Genomic DNA, 26,366 nt, shown 5'->3' with positions numbered 1-26,366 from the left:
ACCACCATGCGTTGGGTTAGGGGCACGTTATGCGACCTTAACGTCCCCTAAAATGCAACGTCTTGGTGTGAAAGAGGCCTTAAACTAAATGTCAACCCTCTCACTTCAAATTCCCTTTAAAGTAAACTGATAAGATAAGAGAGCCCCTGAGGAGGGGGGGGGGGGGGGGTGTACTTGCCTTGGAAAGGTGGGGCACCTCTGGATCCTTAAAGCGGTATCGTCACCATAAAAATCAAATTTCAACAGCAACTGGTCTGAGTGTATTAAGTGAAAGATGCTAATCCTGCATTCAAAACTTTCAAAACATTTTCTGCTGTTATGATTTGGAGTTATTATATACCTTAGGAGCATTGGCTCTTTAGTAGTCGGTGCCAAAGAATTGCATGCTGGGGGTTCTTTTTATCTATAATATATTCCTCCTCTTCCCTTTATTTCCCTGTCTGCTGCTTATCTGAAATCTGATCCCCTACTCACTTGTGTTTACAAGCAAGGCTGAGGTGACTCAGTGATTGGAGGAGACAAGAAAAAAAGTAAAGGGCAGAAATGACATCACGAGTTAGCCTTTACTGTGGGCAACAGACATGGCCCCCACCAGGAGCAGAATTCTCGTAATTTACTATATAGCATTCACTGAAATCAAAACTTGGACAGTACAATACATGTGTTATGTAACTAGATCAAGTAGTTATCTACTTATATATGTGTTTTTTTCCCTGGAACAGTATGGCTGATCCTACTGCTTTAACTACTTTCCCTAACTACTGCTGTCCTTCAAACCTGGTGGAACAGACCCTACTCCAAAAATAAACTCTTGCTTAGCTGAGCTACAGGCATGGATGAATGATTACTGGTTGAAACTGAATGCTGACAAAACTGAGGTCCTTGTTGTCCAAAGCTAGCACTTGCCATCAAAACAGCTCTATACTAAAGCAACACCAATCAGGATTGGGAATTCAGACATAAACAGCTCCAACCTTGTGCGCAGCCTTGGTGTACTAATCGATGGGGAATTGAGTTTCAGAAACCAAATTTCATCTGTAGTTAAATCTTCCTTCTTTCATCTGAAGAACATTGCAAAGATTAAACATCTGATTCCCCCAAAGGATCTTCCAACCCTAGTCCACGCCTTCATCACATCACGGCTGGACTACTGCAATGCCCTTTATGCTGGCCTCCCCAAAAAGGACCTGTGTCGCCTGCAATTAGTGCAGAATGCTGCTGCCAGATTGCTAACAAACCAGCCTCGTCACTGAGGGCTCGTTTCCACTATTGCGCTGCGGAATCGCCTGGATTCCACCGCTGATGAAATCGCATGCGGATGCGATTCCCCATGCGTTTTTTGCCGCAAATTTGCATGCGAATTCGCATAGGTGAAGGTATATGCGATTTTAACCATGTCACTGCCTGTTTGAATTTACATTGGTACCTATGCGAATTCGCGGCAAAAAACGCATGGGGAAAACGCATGCGATTTCCCTATTAAATACATTGTGTGCGATTCGCCTGCATTCCACACGCAGGCAAATTCTGCAGGGTGTTCTGTGCAGATTTTCTCCGCACAATAAAACGCTCCCGCAGACGCATAAGTGGAAACAGGCCCATTTACTTATATTGTCTATGCGAATCCGCATACGCAAGACGCATGCGGATTCGCGATAGTGAAAACGAGCCCTCACATTACACCAAACCTTTTACTCACTGCACTGGCTACCAGTAGAATGGAGAATACTCTTCAAGATTGGACTGCTGACATTCAAATCCCTGCACAATCTGGGCCCTGGATACATGAAGGACTTGCTGAAGCTGCACCACACCTCTCACAACCTCAGATCAGCAAGTTCTATAAACTTGGTCACTCCCAGAGTGCACCTCAAAAAATCTGGAGATAGAGCCTTCTGTTATGCTGCCCCTACTCTTTGGAACTCCCTGCCACACCCAGTAAAGACAGCCCCTTCCCTGGAGTTATTCAAATCAAGACTGAAAAGCCACCTGTCTAGCCTGGCATTTCCAGACTTATAGAATTCTTCCTCTGTACCACGACTTACCAATCAACCAATTATTGGTCTGAGCCATGCTTACGCGCTTTGAGTCCTATGGGAAAAAAGTGCTTTACAAATGTTTTTTTTGTTGTTGTTACTTTCGGACCGCAATAATTGAAATCTACGCCCTGTTTTTGTGGCTACCTGACTGGCAGGGCGTAGATTTCAATCAACCGACGCCCCGCGTTCTCGCCGTTCCCGACTATCTCGCTTCTCTTTCCCCACCGCAGCTCACTCGCTCTGCCGTCTCTGTAAGCCCTGTGAGCAGGTCAGGAGCCGATTTAATTGGCTCCTGACCCTGTCTATCAACGTAAGCCGCTCCCATTGGCAGGGTCAGGAGCCAATCAAAACGGCTCCTGACCGGCTCACAGGAACTCAGCTGTCATAGAGACGGCAGAGTGGGTGGCCCATGTTCCCGACGTGCGGCGGTGACAGCGATTTGCGGTGGGTATGTGCGGCGATTTGTTATCAGTCGGGATTCTGCCGTTTCTGGTACCATCGGTCTCTCGTACTTAAGGGGGCAGAGACCGCTGGTACTTAAGTAGTTAGGATAGCTAAACCAGGTCTTCACCTGGGGAGGCAAGATGACAGCATGAGAACAGAGCTCCAAGGGACGTTGTGATTATCTATTTCCTAGCTCAACTTTACTGCATATGCACTGCTTCAGATAACTAGGTGCTGTGACCTTACTGGGGAATTGCTGCACCATCGGAAGTGTGTTTTTGTGCATGGAGATGTCTGTGGGTGAACTGGCTGAACAGTGTGCACTTGGGAGTGGTACCGAATATTGAAATCTACTGTGGGCATCCGATAGTAGCAGCCAGATCACCAGCACATATAAGCACCCGCCAATGGTAACAGGCTTGAAACGAAGTACTGTACACTTGGTGGCTGCTACCATTATGCCTGCTGATAAAATAATGGCAGATTCAAAAGCCGTGGTTAGGTGAAGAGTACTGACATCCATGTGCTGTATTAAAACCATGGTAGAGAGTAGTCAAATGATCACTGTAAATACTGCTTTTATCCAAACTAGTATGGATTTAGCAATAACATTTTTAACCCGTAGAACAATCTATTTCTCCACAGGTCCTGACTACTGCAGAAGACATTGCGGTCTCCTTGGCAACAGAGAGAGCCTGCACATGGCTAAGCAGCAACATCTCAGGTATTTTGGGGAACTTTTTTAAATATGAAACACTAACTTCTCTCTGTAAGTGTAAGTTTCCTGAATTTTTAGCCTCCATAGCTGTGTATATTTTAGCCATATCTTTCAAAAACATGTCTGTAAAGGTCCCCAGTTACTGCTTATACCTCCTACTTTAATAGTCCCTCCAACCCCCCAAATCACTGTTGTGCAGTGACTAGGGATGGCCAAGTGTTGTAGAAAAGAGCACCTCTATAGTTAAGAGGGAGTGATCAGAGCTGAACTATGGTAGTGGTGCCAATTCCGTATGTGTGGCTGTGGTAGAAAGGGAGACCAAATAGGAGAAAGAGTGCACTTAGTGCATGGGAAGTGTCCGTGGGCTGGCCGCCCGTAGAAGGATCTCACCCACATGTGTTGGGTAAGTGACATGCAAGTAATTCTGAGCTGATTCTAATTGCATGCAGGTTTTGATTGGTCCATTTCCAATCTGCATACTTTTACCTAAATTTGGAATTATTTGCATATCATTGACCATCGCTAGTTGTGACCCCACCCCATAAATCAGCATAGTTTTTACTCTACACATCCTCTCCATTGACATAAGCTTTATGGAGCAAAGATTTGTTTCCTTTGCCTTGAGTGCTTAGAGAGCTTTCAAGAGTAGGGAGCCAGGTTGCTAAATTAACATCTATGTATATTACATTTCTTTTCCGGATCCTAAGTGTTCTAATTTATTCCTTCCAGCACTAATCAGAAGAGAAGTAAAGGCAACGTTCACCCGTTTGCTAAAGTCACAGAATTTGGCCTCTTCCTTTGTGGACATTGTGGATGTGAAGAAGGAATGTCCTTACGGCTGTGAGCACAAAGTCGCACTTCCCTCCAGGCTTATTAATGAGATCAAGGTATTAGAATACAATATACACTGTGCCGTCTGCATTAGAATACAGTGTACACTAGGCTGCCTGCATTAGAAGAAAACCGTGTACACTAGGCTGCTTGCGTTAGAATCCAGTGGACACTAAGCTGCCTGCGTTAGAATCCAGTGGACACTAAGCTGCCTGCGTTAGAATCCAGTGGACACTAAGCTGCCTGCGTTAGAATCCAGTGGACACTAAGCTGCCTGCGTTAGAATCCGGTGGACACTAAGCTGCCTGCGTTAGAATCCGGTGGACACTAGGCTGCCTGCGTTAGAATCCGGTGGACACTAGGCTGCTTGCGTTAGAATCCGGTGGACACTAGGCTGCCTGCGTTAGAATCCGGTGGACACTAGGCTGCCTGCGTTAGAATCCGGTGGACACTAGGCTGCCTGCGGTAGAATCCGGTAGACACTAGGCTGCCTGCGTTGGAATCCGGTGGACACTAGGCTGCCTGCGTTGGAATCCGGTGGACACTTGGCTGCCTGCGTTGGAATCCGGTGGACACTTGGCTGCCTGCGTTGGAATCCGGTGGACACTAGGCTGCCTGCGTTGGAATCCAGTGGACACTAGGCTGCCTGCGTTGGAATCCAGTGGACACTAGGCTGCCTGCGTTGGAATCCAGTGGACACTAGGCTGCCTGCGTTGGAATCCAGTGGACACTAGGCTGCCTGCGTTGGAATCCAGTGGACACTAGGCTGCCTGCGTTGGAATCCAGTGGACACTAGGCTGCCTGCGTTGGAATCCAGTGGACCCTAGGCTGCCTGCGTTGGAATCCAGTGGACCCTAGGCTGCCTGCGTTGGAATCCAGTGGACCCTAGGCTGCCTGCGTTGGAATCCAGTGGACCCTAGGCTGCCTGCGTTGGAATCCAGTGGACCCTAGGCTGCCTGCGTTGGAATCCAGTGGACCCTAGGCTGCCTTCGTTGGAATCCAGTGGACCCTAGGCTGCCTGCGTTGGAATCCAGTGGACCCTAGGCTGCCTGCGTTGGAATCCAGTGGACCCTAGGCTGCCTGCGTTGGAATCCAGTGGACCCTAGGCTGCCTGCGTTGGAATCCAGTGGACCCTAGGCTGCCTGCGTTGGAATCCAGTGGACCCTAGGCTGCCTGCGTTGGAATCCAGTGGACCCTAGGCTGCCTGCGTTGGAATCCAGTGGACCCTAGGCTGCCTGCGTTGGAATCCAGTGGACCCTAGGCTGCCTGCGTTGGAATCCAGTGGACCCTAGGCTGCCTGCGTTGGAATGCAGTGGACACTAGGCTGCCTGCGTTGGAATGCAGTGTACACTAGGCTGCCTGCGTTAGAATACAGTGTACACTAGGCTGCCTGCGTTAGAATACAGTGTACACTAGGCTGCCTGCGTTAGAATACAGTGTACACTAGGCTGCCTGCGTTAGAATACAGTGTACACTAGGCTGCCTGCGTTAGAATACAGTGTACACTAGGCTGCCTGCGTTAGAATACAGTGTACACTAGGCTGCCTGCGTTAGAATACAGTGTACACTAGGCTGCCTGCGTTAGAATACAGTGTACACTTGGCTGCCTGCGTTAGAATACAGTGTACACTAGGCTGCCTGCGTTAGAATACAGTGTACACTAGGCTGCCTGCGTTAGAATACAGTGTACACTAGGCTGCCTGCGTTAGAATACAGTGTACACTAGGCTGCCTGCGTTAGAATACAGTGTACACTAGGCTGCCTGCGTTAGAATACAGTGTACACTAGGCTGCCTGCGTTAGAATACAGTGTACACTAGGCTGCCTGCGTTAGAATACAGTGTACACTAGGCTGCCTGCGTTAGAATACAGTGTACACTAGGCTGCCTGCGTTAGAATACAGTGTACACTAGGCTGCCTGCGTTAGAATACAGTGTACACTAGGCTGCCTGCGTTAGAATACAGTGTACACTAGGCTGCCTGCGTTAGAATACAGTGTACACTAGGCTGCCTGCGTTAGAATACAGTGTACACTAGGCTGCCTGCGTTAGAATACAGTGTACACTAGGCTGCCTGCGTTAGAATACAGTGTACACTAGGCTGCCTGCGTTAGAATACAGTGTACACTAGGCTGCCTGCGTTAGAATACAGTGTACACTAGGCTGCCTGCGTTAGAATACAGTGTACACTAGGCTGCCTGCGTTAAATACAGTGTACACTAGGCTGCCTGCGTTAGGATACAGTGTACACTAGGCTGCCTGCGTTAGAATACAGTGTACACTAGGCTGCCTGCGTTAGGATACAGTGTACACTAGGCTGCCTGCATTGTCCCCCTTGTGTGGCTCTGCTAAAGCTTGGCATAACTGAGTTTTTCATTGAAGATAACTTGTCTCTTCTAGGAGTTCCTGTGTATTGCGTTGGGCCCGCGTGAAGCTGATGAAGGTCTGAAATTTGCTGAGCTGACAAATTATCTTGAGCATCTGTCCCAGTCTCTGAATTGCAGGAAGGTAAATACTGTGACAGCTTCTGTGAAAGGTTAAAGAAAAGACCATCCGGTCCTAGACTGCATATGACTGCATATCTTTCTGCATGGTCTGTTTACAAAGAATGTATATTAAACCAATTATTGGTAGTACAGAATTGTGTCGCCTTAAACCAGAAGATATTTGCAATTATTCAGGTTGTAGTGAGCGTATGGGGCCTCCCACAATGCTTCACTGCTGAATATGCAAAAAAAAAATCCTTGTTATCCCTGAAAGGTAAACACACCTCCAGAACTGCTGGAATGCAATGTGTCAGTTTGTTACAACCTTCCTGGCATTCCATTTCCCCAGGATTTCTGTGCAAAAAGTGATCCAATTCATTTTCATAACTTTTTTTCCTGTAACTTGCCAAAATGTGTCAAGCAAGGGTCTAGTATACAATGCAGAAGAGTATTGACATGTATGCACATCAATACTGTTAACAGCATGTTTTGTATTGACTTGTATATCCGTCAATACCGCCAGGGAGGTTAATATTACAGCGTTTTCAAGATCAACAAATGGATGATTTGCATATTCAGCAGTGATGCATTATGGGAGACCTCATAAGCTCACTCCTGCCTGAATACCTTCTGTTCTAAGAAGGCATAGCATTTTAGTAAGACAGGTTTTTGGTCCCTTTCAGCCCCTTACACACCCTTAGGAGTTCTGGTTCACCATGACCTTTCTGGGCAATCTGTAATAACTGGTAATGTTAGTATATTTTTGTGCTTAAAATAACCTAAAATTAAGCTTTTATCAATAATACAATACACTTATGTTTTTGCTTTTGATAAACCAACAAGATAAGATAAACCAACTCTGCTGCAGTACCCCTAACACAGTTATCCTTTTTTCCCCTCAATGCTAGTACATTACCCCTTCTGCAGAGCATCACCTGGCTAAGTGTACCGTCGAGCTGACCTCCCTCCTGGGTAAGGCTGAGTCTGTAGCTGTCTAACCTCATGTGCTGTATGCTAGCACTGCTCTCACCAGTTTCCTGTTTCCTGCAGTGTCTGACCGTGTGCCGTTGCTGGACTTTGCCTTGGCTGAGCTGGATGTTATCCCTGATCAGCTGTGTAAGAAGAGAGAGGCAGTCAGGCAGCTCCTGTTATCAATGTTCACAATCTGGAAGAAAGATTTTGGGGTTCCTGTACCTGTACACCTAATGTTCACTCACAAAAATATGATGTACTTTGTGGACGTTAAGAAGCAGGTGAGATAAATCTGTGTGTGTGTGTGTTCCCCTTATTGATATTTGCATTGAAGCGGACCTGAACTCAAAAGTTCCTCTCTGCTCTTAAATATAAGCAACAGCATAGTAACCTTTATATAAAAGAATTTTTGTTACAGCTTACAGAATTCCTGCAATAAATCTGCAATGTCTACTTCCTGCTTTTGTGGAAGCAGAGAAAGGGTTGACATCCTGTGTTTACATATTAGCTGAGTGCTGAATTTCTGTGCTGACACAGCTGAGATATCAATTTACACTTGTGATTACTTACAGATGAGGGGGGATTCTCTCTGGAAACAAACAGGGCACATTTCTCTGTTTCCCTTGTGTCCTGTGCAAGAGTTCATGTCCACTTCAAGAAATACTTATTGTAAAGGCAATGAGGGTAGTAGCTTCAGGGCAATTTTACAAATTACAGATTTTACTTCCCTGAGTGCTCTGAAGTCCATTGTAACCCTAAATTAAAAATATATTGCAGGGATAGTGATGACTACAGTAGAACTTCACTATAGTAAACTCCAAGGGACTGAGAAAAGTGATTTACTTTGTGCTTGAGTATGACTGCTTCTGATAAAGTATACTATATAGTACTGTATTTTATTAGTCAATAATTGGGAGTCATTTTTTTCTTTTCAGTGCTTCACCAAGCGACCACAGACAGCACCTAAACTAGATCAAAATACACAGTGCTTAACCACTTGATGACCCACCCTTTACCCCCCCCTTAAGGACCAGCACTGTTTTGAGTGATCTGTGCTGGGTGGGCTGTGCAGCCCCCAGCACAGATCAGGTTGCAGGCAGAGAGATCAGATTGCCCCCCTTTTTTCCCCCCTATGGGGATGATGTGCAGGGGGGGTCTGATCTCTCCTGCCTGCCTGGGTGTTGCGGGGGGGGGCACCTCAAAGCCCCCCTCCGCGCAAAATTCCCCCCTCCCTCTCCTACCTGCTCCCCCCCCCCCCCCCGGCGATCGAGGCTGCACAGGACGCTATCCGTCCTGTGCAGCCAGTGACAGGACGTCCCCTGTCACATGGCGGCGATCCCCGGCCGCTGATTGGCCGGGGATCGCCGATCTGCCTTACGGCGCTGCTGCGCCGTACAATGTAAACAAAGCGGATTATTTCCGCTTGTGTTTACATTTAGCCTGCGAGCCGCCATCGGCTATTCACGGAGCCCCCCGCCGTGATTTGACAGGAAGCAGCTGCTTGCGCGAGCGGCTGCTTCCTGATTAATCAGCCTGCAGCTGGCGACGCAGTACTGCGTCGCTGGTTCTGCAGCTGCCACTTTGCCAACGCACGGTATAAGCGTGCGGTCGGCAAGTGGTTAAAGGGACTCCGAGCTCAAAATAAAAACGAAATCGGTACTCACCTGGGGCCTTCTGCAGCCCAGTGTAGGTCGGGAGGTCCCACGGCGTCCATCTGGCTCTTCTCCCAGGCCTTCTCTCAGAAATGTCTCCCCGGCGACACTGGGCCCGAGTGTCGGGCTCCTCTTCCTCATACTGTCTGTCGTCATCACGGCGGGCGGCGTGACAGTACGGCACATGTGCAGTACTGTCACGCCAGCCGTTGTGATGACGCAAGGCGGCCGGCGTGGTGACGATAGACGTGACGTATCAGGAAGAGGAGCCCGACACTCTGGCCCAGTGTCGCCAGGAGCCGCCGGGCAGCCATTTCTCACCAGGCCTGGGAGAAGAGCCAGATGGATGCCGTGGGACCTCCCGACATATACTGGGCTGCAGAAAGCCCCAGGTGTGTACCGATTTCGTTTTTGTTTTGAGCTCTGAGTCCCTTTTAATATGCAAGGATTTGCTTGCAATAATCATGCAACAGGTTCCACAGGAAGTATAGGTCTTACTAGTTATTGCACATACAGTACTGTACTGATGTGTGCTCCTCTGTCCACATTTCTATGCAGCCTGGATGATGCTGTAGCGTTGCAGCCTTGCATAAGGAAGGCACAGATGACAAGCAATTCCCTCAGTCATTAGGCAGTAGCTAACACAGGAAGCATAGGTCTCACCAGCTTAATCTACGTGGGGCCCAGAGTAGCATGCAGATGGCGAGCAGGCTACAGGTGGCTGCCAGACCTCCATCCAACCATGGCTCATGGGTCTCTGACTGACGCATATGGCGTCCCACTTTCCACTATAGCCGGATACAGAATATTGCAGGGGCCAAAATAACAGGTTTTCTATAACAGAAGGTCTATTGTACCTGTATCAGGTCTTTCTATACCAGGTGCTACTCCCATATACTTATAGTGGTGCTTGGTCAGCACCTAAACATTTAGTTTACTATAAAGAATTTGGGAGATGGTCTTCTCCACCTCCTCTTGGTAATTCTCCTACTTCCATAACCTGGAGGGCTCTGCCACAGGAGGGTGTCTGCCTCTTAGTTTGAATGTTCTATCAAAAACAAAGCGCTCAACAGTAATTAACATATAGAATCATGAGATATATAAAACAGATAATACAATACAGTCCAGCAACTTCAATCCCTATGTTTTAGTAACTGTAATTTTTCCTCTTGGGAATCTAGTTCCCACACTCCTGATCTTAACAATTTCCTCAAAGAAAGTAAAAGCCAGAAGCACAGCATAGTGAAGTATTGCCAGTAAAGTCTATGCACTCTTGAGGCAGAGCTTTTCGGGCATGCTGTGTAGCACCTGAGTTTGGTGTGGCTATAGCAGCATTGCTATAGTCTGCGGCCTATGTACGGGTAATTCTGGGATCTGGCAGATTACTGAGTAACCCTATGTTATTGACCATCCTTTGTCTCCATCTTCCCAGCAAAAGACCTGTGTGTTGGAGTCAGGAAAGGCCACACAGTCTGTAGAGAGGAATGTATTTTCTTGCATCCCCAGAGGTGGTGTAAATTGAGAAGGATAAGGATGGGGTTACACATGGCTTTCCTCACTTGATCAGAATGTAGATTTCTCTAATGTTATGAACTGTGCTCTTGTTTAGCAGTGGGAGTTGTTTGTCTTCATGGTGCAGCGGTTGCTTGAGCTGGGGCTGGTGAAGGACAATGAGATTGAAGATCACATACAGAAGCTGCAGCAGTGCCAGTGGCCATCGGTAAGCATTACGTATTATGTGACCAGGTCTTCCGACTTTAGTAGCACCACTGAGAGGAGCCCACAATAATCCAGTCTAATCACAGCTCTTGCCCTTTTATGTTTAGCTGTTAAGGGTGCTTTCACACTATCGATTAGCATGTTTTTTTTTTTTTTTTTTTTTTCAATTGAGATGGGAATTGTTTGGGAAGCGCTGCTAAGTACTAGTGTATATATTTCACTGCTTATCTGTTAGTTTACTGTTCTCAAATTCCTTTCACACTTCACTGACACCAAATCTGATGGGCTACTTAATCATGAGGGGAGGTGGGATTCCCTCACACTACATCTGTTAACCATCTGTGTGAGAAAGCTCTCAGTAGCTTAACCTCTTGAGGACCACAGTGTTAAACCCCCCTAAAAACCAGGCCTTTTTTGTGTAATTGGCCACTGCAGCTTTAAGGCCAAGCTGCAGGGCCGCACAACATAAGTGATTCCCCCCCCCCCTTCTCCCCACCAACAGAGCTCTCTGTTGGTGGGGTCTGATCACCGCCAGCATGTTTGTTTATTATTTTTAGAAACATTTGTGTATTTTTTTAAAATAAAAAATAGTTTTTGGTGTTTTTTTTAAATTTACGTTCCCTCCCTCCCCCAGCCAGCCTATCACAGCGATCTGCAGGCTTTAGCCAATCACAGCGGATCGCTCCTGTGTCCCACAGTACAGCGCTGCTGTAGATTGCAGCGCTATTCGGGTAAATAGATGCCGGTTTCGCCGTCTATCGCCGCTCGGAGACTGAAGGCAGAGCTCTGCTCTGCCAACCAAGCAGGAGATGCGCATGCAGCCTGCGCGTGATCTCCTGCAAAACGGAGCTCCAGGACTTTACGCCGATCTCTGTTAGGCGGTCCTGGGGCTGCAGCCACGCCCATCGCCGTGAAGTGGTCGGCAAGTAGTTAACTGCAGCTGCCTGTGTCTCTCAATGAGCTGTCTGCAGAGAGCAGAGGAAATGTATCTTATGTGCAACATAAACATTTGTAATTGTGCGTGAAACCTGACAGCCAAGGCTTTTCATATACGGTCCGCAGTCTGACATGCAAAAAACAGTGTAATACTGAAACAGAGATTCACCTTTGCAAATGAAACGTTCCAAAATCTATACACAATGAATTAAAGATTTTGCCTCTATTTAACATGACAATGTTTACACAGCTATTTAGACATTATTTGTACGTTGTAATTTTAGATCACTTGGTTTGATAGTGTTCTTTTAACACTGATTAGCGTACTGTCGTGGTGTGATTCAAAGTCTGTGACCAGTTCACACTTTCAGTTATGATGTAACGCAATGGGTTTCGTTCTTGTTGGAAGTATCAACAGCCCCAAGCTCCCAGCATGTCCCTCGCCGCAGCTCTGCACGCAGCCGTTCACCGCAGCTCCCTCCCGATCCTCCGCGATGATGTCAGGCCGACCTCCAGGTGGTGGTGATTGACAGCGCCGCTCACGCAGGCGCAGTACAGGCCGACCTGGAGGTCGGCCTGACGTCATCGCCGGGGACCGGGAGGGAGCTGCGGCGAACGTCTGCGTGCAGAGCTGCGGCGAGGGACGTCCTGGGAGCTTGGGGCTGGAGGAAGCCCCGGGTAAGTACCGCTTATTTTCTTAATTTAGCCTGATCACTCCTTTAAACTGCAGTGTAGTAAAGCCATCACAAAATGTTGGTGTGTATGTCAGTGCTGCAATGAGGTCTATGGTATTGTAATTTCCTGTATTCATTCTGTGTTGTTCTCTGTACTAAGTAAGCTGCATTTCCCGATGGTGGTGTTTGATTTATCTCTGCAAGTTTTTCTTCAGTAAAGAGTTCTAATTTGTTATACTGGGTACCTATCTATTGGCTCACAAGTACATAACTAGCCGAATTCATGATTCTAGTGAGGGCTAATAGCCTCAGGTGTGTGGCTGGGAGAGAGAGGAGGAGGTTAATTACCCAGATGTCCGGCGCTTTTATGCGTATCACGTGCGTCCAATGGGACGCGTTCTGCGATTCAATACCGCGCACTTCCTCTTGGCGGAAGAAAGAAGTGCGCGGTACTGAGCCGTGGAAGGCGTCCCATTGGACACATGCGATCGTTTGATACGCATAGAAGCGGCGGACATCTGGGTAATTAACTTCCTCTCTCCTAGCCACACACCTGAGGCTATTGAATCATGAATTCGGCTAGTTATGTACTCGTGAGCCCATCACTGCGGACCACTCTGCTCCATCCGTTTATAATGTAGAACGTGCCGTGCGTTGCATTATCTCACACACTGACATGCACAATGCAGTCAGTAAAGGTGCACACTGGTCTTTTACTTCTTTGTGTGTTGCATTGCATGTCACCACAAACGGTTTTGGTTGTGATACTTATAATACCATTAACATAACATTGTTATAACGATGCATTTTCCTAACCTGAAACTAGCCTAAAAAAAAAAAAAAATCTTTCTATAGCATAAGGGTTATTATTGGTTTTCTGATGAAAATGCCACTTCTTGTATAATTTTCTAAATTCCTTACCTGGTAGAGTTATGCAGATTAGATGTAATGATTTCCTCTCCAGCTTCCCCGGACAGATGAATGATGCTCAGTGTTTAGCCGAGGTGTCAGCAGTGTGACCGGCAGGCAGATTGTGCAGCACTACTCGATTCTGTGTCCGTATATCCATCAGTCACATGTAGCTGACGTTGCATTAGCATGGAACTCCAGGTTTTACAATCATATTTCTGTAGGTCAGGTATGTCAAACTGGTCCTACGAGGGTCGAGATCCTCACACATTTTTGGCCCAGCTCAAATGAATTGATGGGTCTGAATCAGGAAAGGTGTAGTCCATCGGGTAGATCATTCCTCTCTTTATCAGTCCATGCTAAACACTGGCATGGATCTGGCCCTCCAGACCTGGAGTTCGACACATATTGCTGTAGGTGTTGCTATACTGTACTTCTATATTCATGTTAGGACAAACTAAAATTATTTCAAGTAAAACTTCTTAAAGGATACCAGAGCTGAAATAGGGGGGGGGGGGGCAGGTATGTATGGGGAACAGGGCTGTGGAGTCGGTCCAAAAATCCACCGACTCCGACTCCTCAGTTTAGGATTCCACCGACTCCGACTCAGACTCCTCTAATTTGCAAATTACAATTTTGTTGATTAAAAGTATGTAACATGAAATTCGTCTCTTAACTGCCAACGCAGTTGGCAGTTAAGACAACTGAAGTGAGAAGGATATGTAGACTACTATATTTATTCCCTTTAGACTAAAACTAGTCCTTGGTAAGAGTACTTGTAAAAGGTACAAACCGGAACAAAGAACATCTATCAGGCCCTAGGCAATGTAAGTGTGGGTACATGTAAGAATGATGTGCAGGTACTCTGCAGGGGAATGAGGAGATTCTTCCTCTATTACACATTCTTCATGCACAATCTGAACAAGGTTTATGGGTGACAGACAATACCTCTGTGTTCAATGTGCACAGCATTCTCAGTGGATTCCCTGCAGCTCTGTGGGGAGTGCATATGTAGAGTATAGTACTACTGTGTAACAAAGTAAACCTGAGACAGATGAAATTAAAGTTTTATACATACCTGGGGCTTCCTCCAGCCGCCTTCAGGATAATCAGTCCCTCGTTGTCCTCCTCCACCACCTGGATCTTCTGCTATGAGTCCAGGTACTTGAGCCAGTCGGGCGTAGTGCGCATGCACACACTCCGCCGCCAGGAGCATACTACACCTGTGCAGCACTATTGCGCAGGTGCAGAATGTTCCTGGCTGTGGGAGCGGCATGCGGCCGGACAGCGCTGACTGGCTGAATTACCAGGACTCATAGCAGAAGATCCGGGTGGTGGAGGACAGCGAGGGACTGATTAGCCTGAAGGGGGCTGGAAGAAGCCCCAGGTATGTATAAAACTTTACTTTTCATCCGTCTCAGGTACCCTTTAATTTGTAGTCACCAAACCAAATTTTAACATATCAATTTATTTGATTTCATCAGCAAAGGGAGTGCATACATTTGCATAAATCAGCATCAGTGCAGAATTCTTTCCATCTCATTGACCATCTCTATTAGTGACACAGCTACACATCAGGCTTTATTCTTACAGCATAGATGTTATTTAGTATATATAAGAGATTCCTGTGTACACATCATATACACAGTCACAATCAGATATGTATATCTGACCTTAAAAATACGGGGACTGCTTTATTGAAGCAGCACAAGTAACTAATTTTGATTGGTTTATTTCATTTTTGTGGACTATGCACAGCTATTACTGTATATATACATTATTTTTAATGACTATTATCTGAGAAATAGAACATTTTATCATATTTTCTATTTTAATTATAGTTACAAATTCATTAGGAGTCGGTGCATTTTTTCCCGACTCCGACTTCAGGCACCCAAAATTGCCCGACTCCACAGCCCTGATGGGGAAGCTGTCATGATGGCCGCCGCTCACTCCGTTCTCTGTCCCCCTCCTTACATACCTGAATTGCCCCCGCAGCCTCTTCCGGGCATCACTGCGCAGGTGCTGGCCCAGTTCTGCAGTGTGCGACTGCGGAAGGGAGCGCTCTGCACATGATGTTGCAATCACGTTGTGTGCAGAACTTTCCCGTCCACGCACTGTAGGACACGTGCAGCTGGGCCAGCACCTGCACAATGATGCCCGGAAGAGGCTGCCGGGGGCAATTTAGGTAGGTAAGGAGGGGGACAGAGGAGAACGGGGGTGGGGGGTGAGCGGTGGCCATCAGGACAGCTTCTCCATACACTACTGCTTCCCCTGTTTCTCCAAACCCTTTCAGCTCTGGTATCCTTTAATAATAGAATCGATACTTTCCTGCCTTACTGTTTGGCGGTTTCATCTTCATCAGGAATGTGACTTGCTGTTCATTCATACGTCCTGCTTGTACGACTCTTGGGCAAATTTATGGTTAGAGAAACCTAAGCTCTGTCCCACTTTCCTAATGCCTAGCACACCATGCAATTTCCCATCAGATAGATGGGTCAAGTTGATTATTTCCGACAGGTCCAATCTTATTTCCGATCATTTTCCAAATCGAATCGATCAGAAATGTGATTGTCCTGTCTGACGGGAAATTGCATGGTGTGTACAAGGCTTAAAGAGACTCCGTAACAAAAATTGCATCCTGTTTTTTATCATCCTACATGTTCCAAAAGCTATTCTAATGTGTTCTGGCTTACTGCAGCACTTTCTACTATGACAGTCTCTGTAATAAATCAATGTATCTTTCCCCTGTCAGACTTGTCGGCCTGTGTCTGGAAGGCTGCCAAGTTCTTCAGTGTTGTGGTTCTGCTATGAACTCACCCTTTCTGGCCCCTCTATGCACACTGCCTGTGTGTTATTTAGATAAGAGAGAAGAGAGAAGCTGCTCTAATCAGCTGGATAAATCGTCCTCTGAGCTGGCTGGGCTTTCACATACTGAGGAATTACAAACAAGGGCAAAGCTGTTTGCAAGAAGAAAAGAGCAGCCTGAAACTTCAGTGCATGGGGGAAAGAAACACACAAATGATCTCTTGAGATTCAAAAGGAATGCTGTAAACAGCCTGCTTATGTATGGATGTATTTTCTATGTGTGGACATACTGTACATCAACCTACTTCCTGGTTTGGTGGCCATTTTGTTTGTTTACAAACAAACTTTTAAAAACTGTTTTTAACCACTTTTAATGCGGCGAGGAGCGGCGAAATTGTGACAGAGGGTAATAGGAGATGTCCCCTAACGCACTGGTATGTTTACTTTTGAGCGATTTTAACAATACAGATTCTCTTTAAGACTTTCAGCTTTCTGAATAATCTCTTACTAAACAGTATATACAACTATTACAGTGCCTGGTCTTTGCCCTCTATCAGCATCCTCAAAAAGCAGGGAGTGGGCATAACCGTAACCTTTACCCTAGCAATGATCAAGGTGATGAAAGAATTCCAAGTGTTTTTGCAAATAAAAACAAAATGCAGTTCCTGCAGAGAGCACTTTGAACTGAGCCAATCAAGATGGGAAAATTAGCTTATCATTGATCATATCAACATAGCTGAGAGGGAGAGAATCACCCCTCCCCTTTTTAAATTGCTGCTTCCCCTCCGCTGTGCCACCCTCACCAGTAAATTGATTCCTGTACTATGTGAACTGATAGCTATGAGTCACTCAGTTCACCTTTATGGATTAGATAGCAAACCAGGAGCAAGTGAAAGCATTAGCTCAGCCCTGGGGTTCTTTTCCTAAAGCCGCATCTACACGCGTAGATGCGGCCGCGATGTTCCTTATCAATCGAGCCGCTGATGTGGCTCAATTGATAAGATCCGATAGGACGGATCTCCGCACCGCCGATTCCCTGCTCGCTCCCCGCGAGGGGACAATGGCAGGGAATCGAGCGGAAGATAAGCGGGGACGAGCGGGGAATCAAATACGGCGCACGCGCGGCGAGCGGGGACACGCCGGGGACGCGGAAGAGGCGATCCGGCGGCTAATTGAGCCGCCGGATCGCCACAACATCTCCCCATGTAGACGGGGCTTAAGAACAACACATATAAATAAAGGTGTATTCACACTACAGATTGCATTGGTGTAACTCTCTGCATGTAGGCTTTGAACTATCGTGTACAGTATAATATGCTGTGACCATTGCTATTCACACACATAATGCATCTGTTATGCAATGCACACAGTGAGAGCTCACCTTTACATTGGTGTATGCATATATTCAGTTTGATGAAGACTTAGTTTTTGTCTGGAGATACTTTTTGTACAGTTCTACCTAGAATATAGCATGCAGCAGGATTATCATATTTATAATAATCCTTTTTCCCTCCCCTTACAGGATTTGTTATCAGCGCTGGATGAGTTAGAGATCGGCCCACTAAACTTTAGGAAGCCCAGAGAGCCAAAGGACACAACCTGTCTACTTGTGCTACAGGCAGGAGCTGAGATCATTGCTCCTAGTTAGTCCCTGGAACCCCTGTGTGTATCTGACTGATGCTGCTACCCGCCCAGCTCCTGAGATCTGCTGCACCAGACATGCAGATGTGCTGATGACCAGGACAGCCAAGTCGCTGGAGCCGGGACCACTACACTTTATTTCACACACCTTGTATCTGTATGTGGTCTGTAATATTATCACTGTTCCTACACTGGAACTAGAAAGATATTTTAGTCTTTTTACTGCTTGGTGAAAAAAAGTATAAAAGATTTGGATTTTTAAGAGAATCCTATTCATGCTTAAGTATTTTTTTTTTTAAAATACGGTCACAAAAAAAGTTTTTTTGTATTTTTTTATATTTTTATATGAAATCACAGCTTTAAAAAAAATCACTGTTGTATACATATTGGAGGGCACATTGGAGGGAGGGGTGACTCTGAAACATGTCCAGGGGACTTCTGGACCAACCAATCAGGTGCAAGTCACAATCTTTTAAACTGCTGTTAGGTTCATATTGTACCTGCTATTCTGTTTCTAGTGAGACCCGGTGAGTAGAAATTCCTCCAAGTGCAGCTAACCCAGAGCAGCCGCTCACAGATATTGGTTGCTGTTGATGGCGGCCATTTTTTACAGTGTACATGTACTTAGAGGACCTCCGTACAAAAAATAAAGATCCGTCAGCGCTGCTGTAATGAAAAGTTTTAGATTTAACTCCGGAATCTTGTCCCACGAAGCTGCCCTGAAGACCCCGCATCACTACACTTCCACCTCTTGGCCCCGCCTCCCCTCCGAGAAAAACCGCCTGGCAATTTAATGCAGTAAACAGCTTGGCGGTTTTCTCTGAGGACAGAGGGGAGGCGGGGCCAAGCAGCGGAAGTGGAGTGATGCGGGGTCTTCAGGGCGGCTTTGTGGAACAAGACTCCGAAGGTAAATATAACTTTTCGTTACAGCAGCCTTGACTGATTTTTATTTTTTGTATGGAGGTCCTCTTTAAGGTGCTGGAAAATTTGGCACAGGGTAAGCCAAAACAAGCTCACCCTGCTCCTTCAAACGTCCCTGCAGCGCTTATTACCATTTCCCCTGCAGGCTGCTGTGGACTCGGGGGTAAGACGTAATTTTGCTGCCCGCTATTACTGGCGGCTGAATTGTGCTGTTTTAATCATAATTTGGGCTCCGTCTCTTGACATCGCCCAAATTACTGAATGAGCGCCGATATAGCCGGCATTCATATTACAGCCTATGGCAGCGCTTGGTGTGCCCAAATTTTCAGTGCTGTTTTTGCCTGACTCAAGGTAACCTTGCATTTCTTGCTAGTGGATGCTGCAGATTACCTCTCTATTGCAATCATTTGTGTGACCATGTCCTTAAAAAACCAGTTATCATGAAGAATGTTATCCGTGTTCTTAACTGACACCACTATGGTGTGCAAACTCCACTCAATCCACATATGTCCCAGGGTGTCAAACCAGTAAGGTCACGATTTCTGATGATGTGGGGTAACTGTCTGACTCCAGTTCTGATATCAGAGAATGAGTTGTAGTAGCAATATAGACAGCAAAATTCTGCTTTTATTGGGAGTAAAAAAAAAAAATCAGTCCAAGTCTGCTTCATACATTACAAGGAATAGCAAAGTATTTGATTGCTTAGAGATAGAATTTCTGCTGCCTGTGTCCCAATTTGGGAGAATTCTTAACCCCCCCCCCCCCTAAAGCAGTCCCTGCTGACGGATCAGCTAATTTTGGTGCAATTGATAAGAATTATGGCTATAGCAGTGCTCAATAACTAAATTTGCCCGTGGCCATTTTAAATGTATGCCTTGCTGAATAGTTGCGCTTTATTACTCTGTTTAAACATGAAGTGGAGATACTGATGGCTGGAGGAGGTTAGAGCTCTTTTCTATCAGATGGTATGTCTGTTGCTTGTTTTTTTGTTCTTTGCAGGGAACATATAGGAAATATTATGTCACATGAGGGTCACTACCTGTTTATATTCTAACACACACGGGTTTGGTGCTGGTTTTTGGGACTTGTGTTTACACAGATTTGAGCTGTTGGTGTACTTGTAATATTGTTTGGCACTATAAAGGAGAAGGCTGAGCTCTGTGTGGTAGGAGGTGCCTAGTAGTGGATCTGTATTTCTGTATTGCACTGGTGAATAGGAGTATACATGACTCGCAGGCCAGTAAAAAGTAGCTGAGGGCATATTGAACCTTTTCTGTGCATAGGCATACATGTTCCCTGGCTCTGCACAACTGTATTTGCAAATATAAGCCTATTGAGATCTTCATTCCGTCATATTTGCAGTTTACAAATTAATCTCTATTTTAAATGATGAAACAGAACAAAGCTAATGACCCTTTGAATTTTCCTGCAGTAAAACCTTAAACAGTGAGAGACAGGTTGAGACAAATGCTTCAGAAGACAGCACTGTAGCTGATCCAAGTTTTGCATCAATAACCAGGGCTGTGGCGGTACAAAAATCAACCAACTCCTCAGTTTATGAAACCACCGGCTGACTCCAGGTACTCGAAATGGCTCTGACTCCTTATTCTAATACTTACCAGGGCTGTGGATTCTGTACAAAAATCATCCGCCTGCTTAGTTTATGAAACCTCCAACTTCAGGTGCCCAAAATTGCTCCGACTCTACAGCCTTGTGGATAACTGAAGTTTCTTAACTCCTCCTGTACTGGTAACAATATGATACGCATATGTTCCATTTCTTAGCTGTACTACACATATAAATCATAGCATAAGCTTATTTTCACTTCAGATTCACTTTAATGCTGTGCAGAGACCTGAGGCTTCAGAGTGTAGTGTAAAGCAAAAATTGCTGGTATAGTTAGCAGCCACCAGATTAGTCCTGTTTCCTGTGAAGGAAGTGAACCATAAGATCTTGTTAGCTGCCCTTATTTTTTATGTGGTAAGTGTTGGGTTTGGCTGCGTGGACTGTTATCCCCTCTGTCTGTTGGGTGGGGTGGTATTTTGCAGACAGTTTACTTGTGTTTCTGGTGGTGGTGCAGGGATACCCTTCACACTGCAGGAGGTGGCAATACCTGCATTTTACAGGCTTCGCACATTTAATAAAACAATGATAAAGATGTACAAGTGAACCTTCAAGGACAGTTGTGTAGTGAGAGGGATATGGAGGCTGTATTGTATGTGTACCTTTAGTCACAGATTTGAGATACAGCTTTTTATGGCCAGGCTGGCATCCAGTGTTAATCAGATTTTACTGTATATTGTTGTAGTAAATGTGCCTGAATTGGTGACATGAGATAAATATAGGTACACAGTGTACTAGTCCTGCTAATAACTTGCCTGATGTATAGTTTGTTTTCTGTATTGCAAGGGTCTGACTATGTTTTATCTATGCAAATATGACAATTGAACAGCAGTTGGTATCCATCTGGACTCTACTGAAAAGTAAATGTCAGGCTAGATCTGTTTGGTTATGAAAACACTGATAACAAGAGAGCTGAAAGCTTTTAGAACATCTATTTTCATTTGTAACTGAATGAAGCAAATGTTTGTTACACTGTCATGTCTGCTATTTAAAGAGACTCTGTAACGGGGAAAAAAAATACCCCCTGGGAGGATACTTACCTTGGGCGGGGTAAGTCTCTGGATCCTAATAAGGCTTCCCCCATCCTCTTCACTCCATGGAACCAGCATTGGCAGCCCCGACCAGCGGCGAACTAAATATTTACTTTCCCAGTGCAATAGCAGCTTTCCAATGGCTCCGCCTGCACAGTAGAGCAGACCCAATTGGACTCAGCTATATCTGCTGGAGCCTATCGGAAAGCAGCTTCAACGCTGTAGCTGGGAAGGTAAATATTGCAGGTGCTACTGCGCCACAGCTGACAGTATTTCAGGGACTGCCAGTGCTGGATTCCTGAGGCTTAGGATGATGAGAGAAGCCTCATAGGCTTCCCCTTCCCGAGGCAAGAATCTGTACTGTGAATGGCAACATGTTAGTCTATAGATTTGTTTTATATCATGCAAATTGCACAATATATGTGGTGTTTGAGGATTGGCAGAGAATCAGCAGAACAGCCAGGCAATTAACATTGTTCAAAACTAAATAAATGTCGGCCTCCATATCCCTTCAGGTGTGCTCTAAATAGCTGGAAAAATCTGACACCACATCCATTATTCAATAACCAGCGCTGCGTAATATGTTGGCACTTTACAAGTACAATAATAAACCAGCTGCATGATATTTTTGTATTGCAAATGCTATACCCATTTTGTACATTGTTTATATTTATACATGACTGATTAATGTAGGCATGCTGTGTATGCGTCTATGTTGTTTATATGTACATATGTATATTTTACATTTTCCAGGGATGGTTTTGTTGGGAAAAAATAACCACACAAATTAATTCAGACCTTTTTTGTATTAATGTTTTGATACAGGGATAGATACAAATGTAAAAACCAAGGCAAGCATATACATATATAAATAACTTAGATTGTAAACATAAAAAACTGTATACATTTTGTATAAAAATAAATCTTTCACTGTACAGAAAATTGTATCCTTCAAACTGTGGTGAAGTTGTCTTTTTTTATTCACACTACTGTGTACAATTTCGAGGAACTACTGTCACTGTAGCCAATATTAATGGCTGAAATCGTCCACTTTGTGTTTGCTGGAACTTTTTTTTTAGCTTAAGTGGCAGGTACCCCTTAGTGGAAATCCTAGGAATCTGTTTTACAGAAGTTTAGCCAGACCATTGTTGGCTTACTAGTGCACTACTGACTTTTCAGAATATTACCATGTAAGGGGGTGTATCTTATGTTCTGAGCGTGTAACTATGACCCATATCCTATTAACTTTTGTCCTGAGTTTTCTACAGGGAAATATGTTATAGGTAGGATTTGAACGTGTGTGTAACACTCGTAGCGACAGGAGTTTCTTCAATGAGGTGTGCAGACAGCACCACACATGCGCAGTAGCCTGTGTCTAACAATTGTTGGAGATCTTTCTGAGGAGGGCAGGTCTATAATGGAGGGGACACTGAGGACCTGAAAGACGAGTAGCTCAAAGAAGTTCTGGGTAAGTAAAAGTCATCATTTTTAGCAAAGTCCAAGTGCGCTTCAAAGCACACGCTAAACAAAAAGTTACTAAAAATAAGTTTTACTATTTTTTTTGTTCTTCTTAAACTACTTTTTAGTGTTAAGTAAACCACTTTTAAGTGCTGAAGTATATCTCCTACTGAAAGTGTATTGGATAAGGGCATGTGTGTTGCACTGGTGTTTTCTACAGTAGCACAACATTGTATATGAGAGATGAGCAGTGTCCCAAAAACGGAGCAGTTGCAGCTGAGGGAGTGGCTGTTACTATTGTATGAGAGGAGTAGCTTTGGGGAAATGCTGAACAGTACCAGCCTAACAAGCACAAAACTATTTCTGACGTTGCTTCTTAGTCTAATAGGCAGGGAATATACTTGGCTGTTTTTGTGCGTGTTTTCTGCACAGAAAAACTGAGAACTCATGTTAATCAATGGGCTAGTTCACACTTAATGTTTTTTGCACCCTGAAAAAAAACTGACATTCTGCATGATGACTCTACATATTTTGGCAGTTTTCTCTATCAATTACATCAGCTGCTGTGAAAAATGTACACATTTTCCTGCATAGAAACACACTTTGTGTGCAGAAAAAAAATAAAAACAGACAAGTGTGTTCCCTGCCTTAGTGTTCGTTAGTACTGGTGCTATTTCACAGCTGGGGGGAGTTAAAGAGACTCCGTAACAAAAATTGCATCCTGTTTTTTTTTTATCATCCTACAAGTTCAAAAAGCTATTCTAATGTGTTCTGGCTTACTGCAGCACGTTCTACTATCACCATCTCTGTAATAAATCAACTTATCTCTCTCTTGTCAGACTTGTCAGCCTGTGTCTGGAAGGCTGCCAAGTTCTTCAGTGTTGTGGTACTGCTATGAACTCCTCCTTCCAGGCCCCTCTGTGCACATTGCCTGTGTGTTATTTAGGATTAGAGCAGCTTCTCTCTTACAAGCTGGATAAATCATCCTCTTAGCTGGCTGGGCTTTCACATACTGAAGAATTACAGACAAGGGCAAAGCTGTTTGCAGGAAGAAACAAGCAGCCTGAAACTTCAATGCATGAGAACAGGGGGAAAGAAACACACAAATGATCTCTTGAGATTCAAAAGGAAGGCTGTATACAATCTGCTTGTGTATGGATGTATTTTCTATGTGTGGACATACTGTACATCAACCTACTTCCTGTTTTGGTGGCCATTTTGTTTGTTTATAAACAAACTTTTTAAAACTGTTTTTAACCACTTTTAATGCGGCGAAATTGTGTCAGAGGGTAATAGGAGATGTCCCCTAACGCACTGGTATGTTTACTTTTGTGCGATTTTTAACAATACAAATTATCTTTAATGACCTGATCTCCAGTGTGTAGTTTTTGGGATCCTCCCACACTACATGGAATCTGTAGTGGTGTGATTCATTTTCAATCACACTGAAAAGTTTCATCACACCTGTATAGTGAGGTATACAGGACCCTTCATGTATGCCTCACTGCCAACATAAAGGCACACATCCTGTAATAAGTGTATCCACTGTATTATCCTGATGGAACCTGCTATATCACAATCAAAGTGATAAGTGCCATAGGCTTATTAGATCTGCATTGCAATGGCTGAAGTGTGAAAAGATCCTCAGAGTAATGCTGGGAACACACGTTACATTTTTTTTATTTTTCACCTGATTTCCAATGCAATCGATAGTATGAATCGAACTGCAACCAAAATCGGAAGCATTTTTCAGCACACTTAAGCGATTTTATGGGCAGAATCGAGTGTTTTTAATTAAAATAGTATCGGACATGTTGAAAATAAACGGTCGAAATAACTATCATGACTATCATATGTTAGCGCGATCAATGAAGTGGCTCGATTATGTGTACGATATGAGGTGTTCGGGCGTCCGTATCACAGTGCCGTGTTATCAATAGTGGGCGTAATTAGCCAAGAACATAGTAAAAACGGAACAGAAAACGTACACATGTGTAACAGGCGGATGATAAAATTACTGTAGATTTTTTTTTTGGTTGAGATTCGATTTATCGCACGGGAAACCTGGTGAAAAAAAAAAAAAGTAACGTCTGTTCCCAGCTTAAGACAGCACTGGTCTGTTTCTCCCATCCTGTATGACCAAGGCTTTGGTCATGTAGGATGCAAAGGCATAATGGATGAAAACAAATGTATACCGCTGTTTACACTAGTTAACAGGCTGCACCTTACAGGTGGGGCTACAGCATTCATTCCGCATTGTCGTGTTTATTTTTGGCATGGGAAGTTACTCTTCCTTCTAACACTAAACTACCCATCACCACTGTATGTTTTTGGCCACAAAGAGAACTCCATTCCAAACAGAGCACCGTTTCGGGCACTAGCTGCTGTAACAAATTTTAACTTTGGCTATATAATAGAGTGCTGTTATCTCTTAGCAGGGTCCTACCTTCAAGTGGCATTCACCCCATAGCCACAAAGATATTGCAATCTATAGATAGCCAGAAAATAGCAGCTACCCATAGACTGCTTTGAGTTCTATGGGCCAGTACTTCTGCTGAGCAGATACTGCCTAGCTATCAGATTGCAAAGCCCAGTGCTGCAAGCATAGCTTGTATTATTTCTTAATAGTGCAGCAGTTGGGATTCGGGAATGAAGAAATTGGAAGTGTCTGTCAGCTTCCTGATGTCATGGTAACAGAGATCTCTTCTGGCAAAGCACTCATACAGTATGAATTAAAGGGAACCTAAATTGAGGAGATGGATTTTTTCCTCTTAAAATAATACCAGTTGCCTGACTCTCCTGCTGATCCGGTGTCTCTAATACTTCTAGCCACAGCCCCTAAACAAGCATGGAGATCAGGTGCTCTGACTGAAGTCAGACTGGATTAGCTGCATGCTTGTTTCAGGTGTGTGATTCAACCACCACTACAGCCAATGAGCTCAGCAGGACTGCCAGGCAACTGGCATTGTTTGAAAGGAAACATCCATATCCCTCACTTACAGTTCCCTTAAAAGGGGCCAAATATAAATTTCATGCGTTACAGTATAAGTATTTCAAAATAATGTAAAGTGGTTATTTTGAATGTAGCAAAATATTTGATTCAGTGCAAATCTCCACAACTCTCCTTCAATAATGTCTATATCTGATTGAGAAGAATGATTAATTGCAAATTTTTTTTTACATTTGATTTGATAATTAGGCCAGCATTAGCTTATACATTGATAGTTGTGACTGGTTGGATTTAGTAGTTATGTGAAAGCTACTTGAGTTTGATCACTAATACAGACACTGCAGTATCCACTCCAGTGGTCCGTTTGGAGTGCAGAGGTGGATAGGTTTCCACCATAGGTCTCTTCTACGTATCCGCTTGCCTGGAAAAATTGTGGAGGTTGGGACATTATGTTCTGCTAACCACAACTGATCCATTACAATCTGTTGTAAATAAAGTGTGTAAGCAAATTCTAACCTAGGACCTGTCCACGTTAGTTATCCGATTTGTAAAACGG

General features: G+C 44.7%; 1 protein-coding gene across 2 annotated transcripts in view; it reads left to right on the top strand.

Moving 5' to 3' along the window:
- CDAN1 (codanin 1) overlaps nucleotides 1-18,495 on the top strand; it is an 80,580-nt gene extending 62,085 nt beyond the window's left edge. Inside the window, exons 22-28 of one of the 2 annotated variants that reach the window (XM_068251957.1) lie at nucleotides 3,129-3,207; nucleotides 3,931-4,088; nucleotides 6,431-6,538; nucleotides 7,425-7,488; nucleotides 7,567-7,769; nucleotides 10,753-10,860; nucleotides 17,709-18,495. In XM_068251957.1, coding sequence (XP_068108058.1) covers nucleotides 3,129-3,207; nucleotides 3,931-4,088; nucleotides 6,431-6,538; nucleotides 7,425-7,488; nucleotides 7,567-7,769; nucleotides 10,753-10,860; nucleotides 17,709-17,834 — 846 coding nt within the window. In that variant the 3' untranslated portion in view covers nucleotides 17,835-18,495. Of the gene's footprint in view, nucleotides 1-3,128; nucleotides 3,208-3,930; nucleotides 4,089-6,430; nucleotides 6,539-7,424; nucleotides 7,489-7,566; nucleotides 7,770-10,749; nucleotides 10,861-17,708 lie in introns of both variants that reach the window. The other variant, XM_068251956.1, reaches the window with a different exon arrangement.
- The last annotated feature ends 7,871 nt before the right edge of the window (nucleotides 18,496-26,366 follow it).

This window comes from Hyperolius riggenbachi, chromosome 9 (genome assembly GCF_040937935.1).
Source record: "Hyperolius riggenbachi isolate aHypRig1 chromosome 9, aHypRig1.pri, whole genome shotgun sequence".
NCBI lineage: Eukaryota > Metazoa > Chordata > Amphibia > Anura > Hyperoliidae > Hyperolius > Hyperolius riggenbachi.
Note: the sequence above shows the minus strand (reverse complement) of the source record. Positions and strands in the feature narration are given on the sequence as shown.